This window comes from Bombus huntii, chromosome 1 (assembly GCF_024542735.1).
Source record: "Bombus huntii isolate Logan2020A chromosome 1, iyBomHunt1.1, whole genome shotgun sequence".
NCBI classification, from domain to species: Eukaryota; Metazoa; Arthropoda; class Insecta; order Hymenoptera; family Apidae; genus Bombus; species Bombus huntii.
Genome location: NC_066238.1, coordinates 2,398,849 through 2,412,457, shown reverse-complemented (window position 1 = coordinate 2,412,457; position 13,609 = coordinate 2,398,849). Strand labels below are relative to the sequence as shown.

The 13,609-nt window shown below is 33.1% G+C and overlaps 1 protein-coding gene across 1 annotated transcript; it reads left to right on the top strand.

The window, feature by feature from the left end:
* The first annotated feature begins 920 nt into the window (after nucleotides 1-920).
* Nucleotides 921-13,317, top strand: LOC126868555 (uncharacterized). Its single transcript, XM_050624126.1, has 14 exons — nucleotides 921-1,037; nucleotides 1,249-4,895; nucleotides 5,253-5,647; nucleotides 5,750-5,783; nucleotides 6,478-6,569; nucleotides 7,301-7,656; nucleotides 7,923-8,133; nucleotides 9,392-9,472; nucleotides 10,492-10,645; nucleotides 11,003-11,521; nucleotides 11,894-11,981; nucleotides 12,100-12,302; nucleotides 12,670-12,754; nucleotides 13,000-13,317. The coding sequence occupies exons 2-14, from the start codon at nucleotides 4,281-4,283 to the stop codon at nucleotides 13,191-13,193; spliced, it is 3,027 nt and encodes a 1,008-aa protein (XP_050480083.1). The 5' UTR covers nucleotides 921-1,037; nucleotides 1,249-4,280; the 3' UTR covers nucleotides 13,194-13,317.
* The last annotated feature ends 292 nt before the right edge of the window (nucleotides 13,318-13,609 follow it).

The window sequence follows — 13,609 nt, the reverse complement described above, 5'->3', positions numbered from 1 at the left end:
AAGATTAGAAGTTACCTACTGTACCGTGCGATCGGCGGTATTTCGATTTGAATGCATCCATATTGATCACGTGACCATGCATTCGATATAGCGTGAAAGTACATAACCTTTTTCTGAAATTTTCAAAACAAAGAAAATAAAAATGTATTTTTATTGATTACACGTAGTTGTATGGTATTCCCTAATATATTGTTATACAAATTTCTAAGGATAATATTGTCGATACGATATTATTGTCTACTTCCTGTTGCTTTACGCCCATCTTACTGACGCCTTTAATTACATCATTCTCATTTGAAAACGCGTAAATAAAGTACGTACGTAAGCTATTCCAAACTCATGAAAAATATTATTTCAATACAGACATAAAAACAATTTTTTAAGTAGCTTAACATAATTTTCCACTAGCAATTACATATCTCGTTAATGAATTATTCGTTTATACATTTTTATTTTTTGATGAATGACTTTTATTAAGTCATATGAATTAAGTAATTAATATCGAAACTATCGTTGATATACCAAAAATTATAACCATAGTAATAAGATGAAAAGATAGTTACAAAATTGAAATATCTTTTTCTTTAAACTATTAATGCTCTTCATATCGATCTTCGCAATCGCAATATTTCCAGCATTATTAGTCAATTACGAAGAAATTGGACTATCAATAGACTGATATGTATAACAAATGTTCTCACGTACATATTCATATATTCATATGTGTATTCTTGCTTCCTCTAACCTTTTACCGACCGTTTCTATGATTTCTCACTATCGATAATGCAAAATGCGGATTTGATCACATACCGTATTCTTGATCAAACACTTCAAAACCACTGATACGATGATTATAAAACAATGATATGAGAGTCGAAGTAGGATCAATTTACATACTCTTACAGGATATGTAGTTGGAATTTTTATTGCTTTGTCGTGCACGTAACGGTGAACGATATCGATCTTGAATCTGACAAGGACTCGATCATTGTTGAACGGTTGGTAGTCAATAAAACATGGCAAGGACTCGATCCAAGGTTCGATCGTAATCGTAATAAAAAGTTTCTCTTGCTTGATAATTTTACACGTGGAATATACGTTTCGTTTCATCATTAATATTAATTTTGTTTATATGTTTACAATATTTTTATCATTGTTTTCATTATTATTATTACATGTGTTGTAATAATATCACGTATTTATCAAAATATTTGTACAGTATAAAGATATAACGAACGTAATTTGCAGGGCTGGACCGGGAATAAAATTTTCCATTTTCAGTTCATTAATTAAATTCTACATAAAGCGGCCCCACGTCTCTACCGGCTCATTCGGAGTTTTCTCAAAAATTCTGGCCACCGCTCCTGGCAGTTTGGATAAGAAGTTAATTATAAATTTGACAAACTTTCTTTGGCAACTTCCTATGTGTTGAGGTTATTCGATGTGTAAACAGAGAAAACTCATGGCATAAATTGTAAGGCAGAAAATATATTTAAATAGAAGTGTAATTATAAGTAAGAATACTATTTGAGCTGCTGTAGATCCGCACGCTAGCTGTGTTACCCAGTAACTGAAAACCCCGGAAGCCAACGTCGCCTGTCTACTGTTTACGGTCTGACTTCGTCGCAGTCTTTTGTCTACGCGCTGTCGATGGCTTCGGTGCTTGAGAAAACTAAAAAGACCAGATGTATAGTTTTCAACACTATGTAATTATTTTCGCAGAAAGAAATTAATAATTTGATGTTCAAATATTTGACACAAAAATTTCTTTGTATTATTGAATTGCATTGTGTGAAATAGCGTCAAACGAATAACATTCTGACAGATGTGTGAATATCTGAAAGGAAATGATATTTCAAAAATGTACAGACAACGATTGATCTATTATTATATTAATCATTAACATGTTTAACCATACAGACTTAATGGCAAGAATTAGATTTATCTTTCCAAGCTATTTTTGATGATAAGGATTATAGAGAAGAACTATACTTAATCACGGTGAAATATGGTACAAAATTGGCCACACGACACTATTAATACTTACTTGCGTTCTGTACATAATTATGAAATATTTATGTTTAATATCTTTTATCTTGTTTTTATGTAATTTTACGAACACATAAAATTATTAATACACGTTCGCGTTCTCTGCCTTATTATAAAATTTATGTTTAATATTGTTTGTCTCATTTGTATTATATAACTACAACATTTTCATGATATAATATCTTATCGTGAATTAAATATTTTAATTAAGACGTATACGTTTTCTTAATATGAATTTATGAAACATAGTAACACAGTAAGGAATCTGCAGAGAATATTTAGTTTTCTTCTAGGCCAAAATTTTTGTTTTATTTCTAAATATCTTTGTATTTTTTAAGCCTTAGAATATTAAACATGATCTCAATCTGATAACAGACTTTAGAAGATTTACTTTATAAAAAGAAAGGACCAATCAATAAGTTAAAATATTTGTAAAAAATTTGATTATTACAAAATTACTAAAAAATATGTAATGCTTGCGATAAGTATAATAATTGTAATACAGTTAATAATACAAGTTTTATAGATGTAGAAATAAGGTAAAAAAGCGTATTAGAAAAAAGGTTTAACTAGCTTCCAAGTGTTAAATTAGTATTATTTCCACGTTGACTCTTAATCGCATCTATTCGATAATGCCACCATCTGGCCAAGGAATAGAAGGACAATGCTAAGTGGTGTTCATTGTCCCATTTTATACTCATACAATATGTAAAACAATACGAGGTCCAACAACAATTTCATTTTTTTCGTATTCTTTCATTACAGTGGCAATTAATGGATGCGAATTACGTTATCTGATTTCATCGACTTGTCAAGTACACACTATCCCGGAGATACTCAATTATGGGTCGTTGCATTTGTAGCTTTAAAAAGTACATGTAAATTTATCTTACGTATTATTGCGTGTTCATAAAACAAATATTGATAATTCTCATCAACGATACCTGTACAAAAATCCATATACATGGAAGTGACAACGACGAATAAATAACTGCATCTTGGCGAAGAATAAAACAGGAGGAACATAGATAACAAAGATAAAACGGATAAAACATAAGAAGTAAAATAATTTCATTAACAACATTCTATCGAACGATATAAACTAACGAGTGTGTACGATAATATATTTATAAAATAAAATATATGTTGACTTCCTTTTCTTCCTCTGTTTCTTCTTTCCTTCCATTTTCTTTAATTAATATAATATTACACGTGTACTTATTTATTATATATATTATTGGATATATTATTGGATATATTATTGTATATACTACATGTGTACTTAAACTTAAATTTAGATTGTAAGCAAGATATTGATTAATATTTTACATCATAATATAAAAAAGAATAATATCTCTATAATATCCCTAAAAAAGAATAATAAATCGCAGGAAATAACATTTCAATGTTTAATTCTCATATCTCAAGCGAACTGAATTAATATGAATTATGCAGATTAATATGAATAAAAAATTATTCAAACTGGTTTGGGAAATGACAGAAGTAATTGAAGATATTTTGTCTCAAGTGCGGAGCACTTTCTTTAAGTTGATGTCGACAACCTCAGGTTATCTATATTTTGAAACGGTATCTTCGAGGTCTTCGACCATCGACAGGCATCCGCTTGTTTGCAACCTTACGAGAATTCTCATTGTCCATCCTGCATGCAAATGCGTCGCCCGTATCTTTTTTCTTTTTTGTTTACACTTATCTCACGTACAGGATATTTTTACCTGGCGCGGTTGCTCCCCGTTGTATATAAAGTCGCGGGAGGATTCACTTGGGACGCTCACACCTGTCTTGTATCTCGAAACCGTCAAGTTCATTTCAGACGGAAAAGAAAGCGATATCGATTAGTCTCCGGTTCAAAGTCGCCACGAGAAAGCGCAACTTTCCCGGTGGAACATTGGCCGCGAATCGATCGCGTTGGAAAATTCTGAAGCCTCGCTATATTTCTGTAAATTAAACATTTATAAATTAGAATACTGACAGAGCTGTTTTAAATCGCTTCGCCGTGCGTTAAAAGGATAGTCGTGTAACAAAGAAAAAATCGATAATGAAGGATTACGAGTGACTGAAAATTTCAGAATAACAAATGATCGAAGATATTGGAGAGATTAGAAAAATTGGAATATCAGAGAACCGCGGAATCGAAAGATCGAGTCGAATTGATCAGATGTTGAATGTTTCTGAGACGCATGGATAATACCAGAGACAGTGTTTAAGATCCTATGATAAATTTCCCAAAGTTTGATAGGTTCTCTCTTCGTCTAATTGTCGAAATGAAGTCAAATTCCACGACGCCAGCTATTCTTCTACATCTTCTTTTTCTTCTTGGAAGTGTTTATGCCACTGACAATGAGAAGAAACGATACGATGGTTATAGACTGTACAAAGTTTTTGTGTCAGATACTACGGGTTTAGAGTTGTTAAGGAACATGTATGACGACGATGGTTACCATTTGTGGCATCCACCGACGATAAACAACACCGCAGAAGTGATGATCGCCCCGGCAAAGATCCAAGAATTCATGGAAAAAGTGAACACGTCGAAGCTTGAACCAGAATTGATGATGGACGACGTGCAAAAGTATATCGACGATGAGAATCCTCGTGGCAATGTAAGAGGTGGTTTCGACTGGCTCGGTTATCACCGATTGGATTCTGTAAGACATTATTTTGTATTATTTTACTCGATAAATAGAATTGAAATATTTTTAGAATATCAATCCATAACTTACAATTTAAATTTTCTCTGCTTTTTTCTTCCGTCGGTTCAGTTATCATTGTTTATTTCACAAGTAAAAATATTTCGAAATTACCATAAGAATTATAATAAAATTTCGAAATAAAAAAATGGTATCAAAAATGGTATTGTGCTATTGTAAACGATAACGTACTACCAATATTACTACAATGTTTTGGTAATATCATACAACACTGTTGTCACTCTATTTCACTATATTTTACTATCATGTTTTCCTGCAATATTATTATTATCCCACCGTACTATATTTTCGCATTAAATTATCACCGTCTTACCATTCCATCATACTAATCGTATTACTATACCGCAATATACCGCAATACTACGTGCAATTTACTAAGTATAAACTTATCGAATTAATTTATCATCAGTTATTAAGAATATAAAGTAAACATCGATAAATATAAAAACACGATTCAATCTTGTTATATAATTGAATGATTTAAATAAAGTAATTAATTTCATCGTTTGTCCTTTTATAAGGCAACGCATTATTGATCGAACAACTTCCTTTCAGATTTATAGCTGGCTAGATTCCCTCGTAACGCAGTATCCTAAGATAGTGAAACCAATAACCGGTGGAAGTAGCTACGAAGGCAGGAGTATCAGAGGAGTAAAGATTTCCTACAAGGAAGGAAATCCTGGTATATTTCTCGAAGGCGGAATACACGCCAGAGAATGGATATCACCCGCTGTCGTCACCTATATCCTCAACGAATTGATCCTTAGCGATGACTCTCGTGTCAGATATACGGCGGAGTCGTACGATTGGTATATTTTCCCTGTATTCAATCCTGATGGCTACGAGTACACTCATACTGTGGTAAGGACGCTTTGATAGTTTTCGTACAACGCAAACAATGTTTCACTAGAATTTGTAGATAATCGATTAATATCGTTGCGAATACAATTAAAGGAATAACGTCTAGTCAGAGAATTGTTCTTACTCGCTAAAAAGGAACACCAGGTATATCTTGAAGATCTTGTACAATACTTTTCTCTGTTACGCAGATCGTGCCCATTTTTCCAATTCTTTTTCCATAAACCTTCCATAAATGCACGAACATCCTTGCTGAAATTATCATATAATAAATAACGGTGAAACACAACGAGATTCGAATTGGAGAGAAAACAAACGATTGTAAAATCAGAAATCAATCAATTGCAAACAGAAATCTAAAAAGTGGCATCGCTTTTTGTTAAAAGTCGATTCGTTATATTATCATTTTCTTATCGAGAATACTCGACGGTCAATTATAATTTTAAGAAAATTGATGTAGATAAATCTATCCAGATAGTGTACGTTTTTGCACCAAATCTAGGTTTCATTTACACGTTCGTTTCATTCGTAATGAAAACTATTTATGTTATCGACGAAGAAGATAAAGTAGGTATTCACAAACGCTTGACGCAAATCGCTATTTAAACGATACTTCTTACGATAAAATCGTCGAACATCTTCTTTGAAATATTTTGTTCTGCTATCGGCCCGTTATCTATAGAATTAAGCAAGGGCTTAGAATTAAGCAAGAGCTTCGATCAGTTGTAATTCTCTGCTTCTATTGTTGTTGTTTTTTTTTTTTTTTTTTTTTTTGATTAAAACAAACTTACGCTCGATAACAGAATATACCTGCAAAGTATATTGTTTTCTGGCTATTTAGAATCGTCTATGGCGGAAGACTAGAAGACCTTCCGGAAGGGGTTGTTACGGAGCTGATCCGAACAGAAACTGGAATTTCCATTGGGCAGGTAACGATCTAATACAGATAAAATAAAATTATCGTTACATTGTCTAGTTAATCGATACCTACTTCACGATATTATCTCTAATTTATGAACGCTGATAAATTGTACATGAACGTAGATACTAACATTTAACATCTAATTGCGCATATTAGAAATCAATTTAGATATTGGAAATATTGGGTTGGCAACTAAGTGATAGCGGATTTTGTCGATACCACCTAATGACAAAATCCGCAATCACTTAGTTGCCGACCCAATAATATTTACATTCTTGATTCGAGATTATTTTATCGAGATAAAACACTCGCTGAAAGACAATCACTAGGAATTGAGCTATCTATATTTTACAAAGGAAATAAATATTTGTCCTTCTATATTATTGTACTATAGATTACTAGATAACAGAGGAATAAAAGATTCTTCGTGCTTCTACCTATTTCTCAACGCGAGAATTGATTGTAATTTTAATAAATATTAAAAAAAAAAAAATTCTTATACCTTTAACGCTAAAGATCGATTCAGTGGCTGGTTAATGAATCAATAACAATTAATATTTTCATTGATGAATAAAATCGACCGATAGAAACGAATAGAATTATCAATTTCTCTAACATCAACGAAAAATCAGCGTGTCCTTTGAGTTTCGTTTTAAATAATATCCCATTGTTCGTCGGAGATCGTTTTTCAAGTCCAGAAAGTATTCCCGGTGTAAAAATACTAAAGATCTCTTTATTATAGTTATTCGTATCTCGCACTTACTGCTGAAAAACGACGCTTCTGTTACGTTGCTCCTACCAATATTTTAGAGGGTGGTACCAGCCGAAATCCATGCAGCGATATATACCCTGGTGACAAGGCATTCTCTGAAACAGAAACAAAAACCATGTCACGATATATCGACAGCATCCACGACAAAATATTCTCCTACATAGCGTTCCACAGTTACAGTCAATTGTTGCTCATTCCTTACGGACATACCAACAAGAGGATCAGCAACTACAACGATCTCTTCCAAATTGGAAATTATTCCATAAATGCTTTGTTGAAGAGATATGGAACCCGATACAAAGTCGGCAATATCGTCGACATTATATGTAAGTACATTATTCAAATGAAGTTAAGATATCAGAGTATCGTGGTAATAAAATTATAGATAAAATTGTAGATAATAATTATAATAGTAATAAATAGCTGAGATAAAAATATTGAAATATTATAATTAAATATCGTTTGTGGCAAAATTAGTCGAAGGCAAAGTGAGGTAAAAACGCGTGAAATAGCGCGAAAGTAGAGTAAAATAAAATACGAGAAAATTTCTGGGCTTTTGTTTCGATCGACTTAAATTTTGTATTCCTTTCAGACGTTGCATCAGGAGGTTCGATGGATTGGGTGCGGGGCACCTATAACATTCCCGTTACATACACTTACGAACTTCGAGACACAGGAAGATACGGCTTTATTCTGCCGGCAAGTCAAATTATACCCACTGCGAAGGAAACCTTAGACTCTTTGGTCGTTATGTTCCAACAGGCTGCAAAACTTGGCTATGGCACATCCCCGAATAACAGCACGTAGCGTTGAATTCCTACGATTCCGTGATCATTCAATCAGATCCTTTTTATACAACGTTCCATTCTGTAAAATAACAAACTGCTGTTCGATACTGTGCAACATCAAGGTCACTTAATTTTAGCTACAAGTCGCATATACGTAAAGGACCGTAGAAAAATAAAATATATCGAATAGATTGTACAATTTTCGTTGTTAAATGGTAATAAAGGAAATAAATAATTTTGTATTACTTGCAGAGCGGAAAAGATGGTCGTAGAAGTCATACGTCGATGAAACTTTGCTTGATTATAAACACTGTCTCTGCACATTTTTCTTATCTATATCTTCGATATTGGCCTTAAAATACCTTTACAATCTTCAACGATCGTAGTAATTAATTGGTCCGTTTACGGTAACCAATTTACAATCGCTTACGATAATGCGATTACTTAACACAGCATTATAATTCACACGCGCTTCTTTAATCTATGCAATCGTTCGAGCCAGTCATTCGCAAGCGTTACGACGTAACAATTTCTAGCACGATCTCATCGCGAAACAATGTTAAACGATCTTCGAAAGATGCAAATTGAATGCAACTGTGACAAAACGATAATGACGCTCTATGTACTTGCTACGAGCGTAACCTAAGACTTATTTACTTAATAACTTCATTAACTGCTGTTGCGTATAGTATATAACGATACGTGTATACAATAATAATTTCTTAATATAATGATAATATATAATGATAATTTCTCTATCTATAGATTCTCTACTTTTCAAACAAAAGATCTCATTTCCGTCCCTATTCAATGATACCATATTTACGTTCGAAAATATTCATTAGGTTTCTATCGATTTTCAATTTTAATTTTGGAATTTAATATCAGAATCGCAGTATAGGATTTTACAATTATATCCGTTTAAACGATTAGAAGAAGAAAATAGAGATGAAACATACCCATCTTCAATTCGAAACTATCATCCTTCCATTTCGCTGAACGATTTTAACCGAGTTATTAAGATTCAAAACTGTGAAATTCTATGTATTATTGTTTCAAAAAGAAAATGTAAAGTAATAGAGATACCAAGCCCAGAAGCTTCAAGTATCCAGGAATTAAAAGTCTGTAACTGATTGTGAAACGACTTCGAATGGTCTGTGTAAGATCTTTTAGATAAAGAAGCCCACTCGAAATAAATCCGATAAGGTGATCCAATAAGGTATTTAATTAATCTATGATATGATTTTCGAATACCGATCAGACAGAAATAATCATTGGTGTCGTGTGCAGGTAAAACGTTTAAATACCAGGATGGAAGTAGCGGCGGCACAATTTCCTCTGGTGATCATACAGGGTAAGATCATTTTAACTTATAATAATATAATATATATATATATATATATTATAAATATAATATAAATGTAATTATATTGTAATATAAATATAATATAAATATAATATAAATGTAATTATATTATATTATGAATACAATATAATATAAATATAATATATAAAAGAATATAAATTTCTTGTCTGTATTTATTCGAGCGTGAAAAATTTCGTCATCGTTGAGTTTTCCTCGACGCTTTGTCGAGGGTAAGATCATTCGTCGTGTTTTCTCTTCTCTTTAATATTTCTGCTCTCTCTTGTAACTTCGCTTTCTTTATGTTAACTCAAATTCGATTTTTTTTTCATTTTAATCGTTAATATTTAATTTTAACTTATAATAATATAATATATATATATTATAAATATAATATAAATGTAATTATATTATATTATGAATATAATATAAATGTAATTATATTATATTATGAATATAATATAAATGTAATTATATTATATTATAAATATAATATAAATGTAATTATATTACATTATGAATACAATATAATATAAATATAATATATAAAAGAATATAAATTTCTTGTCTGTATTTATTCGAGCGTGAAAAATTTCGTCATCGTTGAGTTTTCCTCGACGCTTTGTCGAGGGTAAGATCATTCGTCGTGTTTTCTCTTCTCTTCAATATTTCTGCTCTCTCTTGTAACTTTGCTTTCTTTATTTTAACTCAAATTCGATTTTTTTTTCATTTTAATCGTTAATATTTAATTTTAATTTATAATAATATAATATATATATTATAAATATAATATAAATATAATTATATTGTATTATGAATATAATATAATATAAATATAATATATAAAAGAATATAAATTTTTTCTCTGTATTTATTCGAGCGTGAAAAATTTCGTCATCGTTGACTTTTCTTCAACGCTTTGTCGATCGTTAAGGTTTTCGTGGAATTTCTTTTGTACGTCCTTTACAATCTGTATGATAGTAATAGGTTCAATCTTGTCCATTTCTTAGGAAGAGTATCATGTGGAAATTAATTTTCGTGGCTTTGGTCGCTTTGGCGACAGCCGAGAAAGTAAGGTACGACAACTACAAGGTGTTCCGTGTCGTACCTCAGACTGAAGAACAGGTGGAAGTCATACGCAACTTGGAAGAAGTTTCTGACGCGGTATGCACATCTACCTTAATATGAATATCATTATACGTTCAAAGAATCGACTAAAATATACTTCTTTCCGTTAATTTATCATTAAACCGTAATAAATCAAACGTCTAGCCCCGAAAAATTCTTTGAAGAACGAGCCAAAGGCAAACTATAGCGATTCGATGAACTCGATCAATTTTCCGAATATTTTCCTCTATTTTCTACGTTATTATCGTTTTTTAAAATTCAATAATAAAAATAGGGACCACGGTGATTCGATCGATTTAGTCAATTTGCATATTCAATTCCCAAAATTATCATTCGTTTTTCTCAAAATAATTATTCATATAATCGACGTGAAAAAAACTCTGAAATGTACAGTTCTCTTTCTGGAAAGAGTCAAACGCCGTCCAGCACCCCACGGACGTGATGGTTGCCCCACACAGAATCCCCGACTTCCACGAGACCATGAAGATGTTCAACATCCCCTACGACGTCTACGTCAGCGACGTTCAAGCTTTGATCGACAGTGAAATGCCACCAGCTCAACCTTTGGCTACGTTCGACTTGAACCGCTATCATACGCTCGATGAAATCTACGCTCATTTGGACGATCTGGCCAGAGCAAACCCCGGCAAGGTGCAAGTGATCGTCGGTGGAAAAACGTACGAGGGTCGTCAAATCAAAGGAGTGAAAGTGTCCTTCGGTAAGGCCAAACACGGAGTCGTGTTGGAGGCTGGAATCCACGCTAGAGAATGGATCGGACCGGCTACCATTCTGTACATGCTCAACGAGCTTTTGACCAACAAGAATGCCGATGTCAGGACACTCGCTGAATCTCACGACTGGTACATCTTCCCTGTCGCCAACCCCGACGGATACGTGTACACTCACACGACCGTAAGTAACTTGAGAAACTCGAGCACCTCTCAATATAACGCGAACTTATGTTAGTCGAAACGTAGAAAGTTCTAAATGCGGATCTTTCCTCTTTCAAAATGTTCTATTCTCACGACTGTCGATTTAGAAGAGCGGGATTTGTCCCATTGTCGATAAATTTTCTCTGTTTGATATTTTTGTATTAAATAGGATCTCTAACGATAAAATAAATATCGCTGGAATCGTGGCAAACAACTCACGTTGTTCGATGACAAGTTCGATAACGATAGAATAATTCCAAGTATTAATTTTCCAAGACGAGAAATAGATGAAATTTCAATGTTATTAATAATAGTTTTCAATGTAATAAATTCGACGATGTTTGTATTTCAGAACCGTATGTGGAGAAAGACTCGCAAACCATACGGTATCTTGTGCTACGGAAGTGATCCTAACAGGAACTGGGGATACAAATGGATGTGTAAGTTCTCGATATATAAATAAACCTTAATCGAAGCTTTCACGTTCTTTGCTAAATAATTAGATAACGTTGAGATATGTAAAAATCATATAAGAAACATTCTCTCTTTATCCTACAGCTGGTGGTGCTAGCAACCAGCCATGCTCCGAAACTTACGCTGGAAGCTCTGCATTCTCCGATATCGAAACGAAAAGTCTATCGGAATATTTAACGTCGATCTCTAGCAAATTCTCTGCCTACGTTGCTTTCCACAGCTACTCTCAGCTTCTGATGTTCCCCTATGGTCACACCAAACAGCATTTGGAAAATTACGACGACTCTGTAAGTAGAGGCTTAATAAACTTAAGTATTATTCCATTAGAGGTTATATCTTACAGCTTTTTCTTACTTTCTCCGTTTTTATACATCTATCATATATCGCGTTTCTTGCATAGAAAATAAAAATAATATATTCATAGTACACACGGCGGTTTCGTTTCGTAAACATTATATTCCCATCTTTCTTCGATTTAATTTTTCAAACGCATTTATCGCGCAGAAATTTCATCGAAATCTCTGATTTTATCGCGCATATCTCGTTACTCAAAGAGTAATTGGTACTTCGCTTTACTTTACCGATAATAACGGTACCATTTTTTTTTCGGTACCGATACTCTCGATCGATAAAATAACGAACGTGCTCTTTCAGCTGCAAATCGGCAAGAAAACGATCCAAGCTCTTGCTAAGCGCTATGGAACCAAATACCAAACCGGAAACATCGCCGAAACCATCTGTAAGTACACGTTTCGCTCATTTAAATACAATAGACGAAACAATGATAGCTAATTAATATATCACGCGACTGATAAACGAATCGATATGAAATAAAAGATAATTTTCTTCGACGTGGACGTGAAGTAGTAATTAAATATAAAATTAATACAAGTAAATTAATTAATCCGATAAGGCTTTTTCAATTGATTGATTGATAACGATATTTACCTTTATTTATTGCTACGTATCATTTTCTACTTCTAGATGTCGCGAGCGGAAGTTCAATGGATTGGGTGAAGGGAACATTCCACAAACCAGTCACCTTCACCTACGAATTACGTGACACTGGTCGCCATGGTTTCGTGCTTCCGGCTGATCAAATCGCCCCTACCACATTGGAAACCCTGGACTCTTTAGTCGCTATGTTTAAGGAAGCTAAAGCTCGAGGATACGAATAAGCTACAGACTGCAGAATAAACTACGAACAAGATTAATCGATATAAATAAACGAACGAATTAAAACAAATTATATATAACGAATATTGTTAAATTTTGTTTAATATATTTATATCGTTGTCTTTACTTGGTTTTCCTCGATTTTAACGCCGGATCTAACGCTTAAGACTCATGTACTCGAAGAGTAGAACAAAAGTGAGCGTAACGTGATCCTACATCTAGCGGATCGCTGGAGATTTGTAACAAAAAAGCTGGTAGAAGATCGAACTTGATCGTCAAATTCAATTATTGCATTTTCTTCTATTCGTCGCGAGGATCAAAGCTCTCGATGGAAAAGTAGTCTGACTTGGAAAAAATTGTTAAATCTCGATTATCTCTAAACTGACTTTCTTCGCAATGTGTCTACATCTACAGCGAG

Bases quoted from the DNA above. Each gene is read 5' to 3' on its own strand.
- LOC126868555 (XM_050624126.1), top strand. From the start codon at position 4,281: ATGATAAATTTCCCAAAGTTTGATAGGTTCTCTCTTCGTCTAATTGTC. The intron at 4,896-5,252 runs AAATAAAAAAAT...GTTATATAATTG, and splicing joins AGAATTATAATAAAATTTCG to AATGATTTAAATAAAGTAAT. The intron at 11,522-11,893 runs GTAAGTAACTTG...TTTGTATTTCAG, and splicing joins ACGTGTACACTCACACGACC to AACCGTATGTGGAGAAAGAC.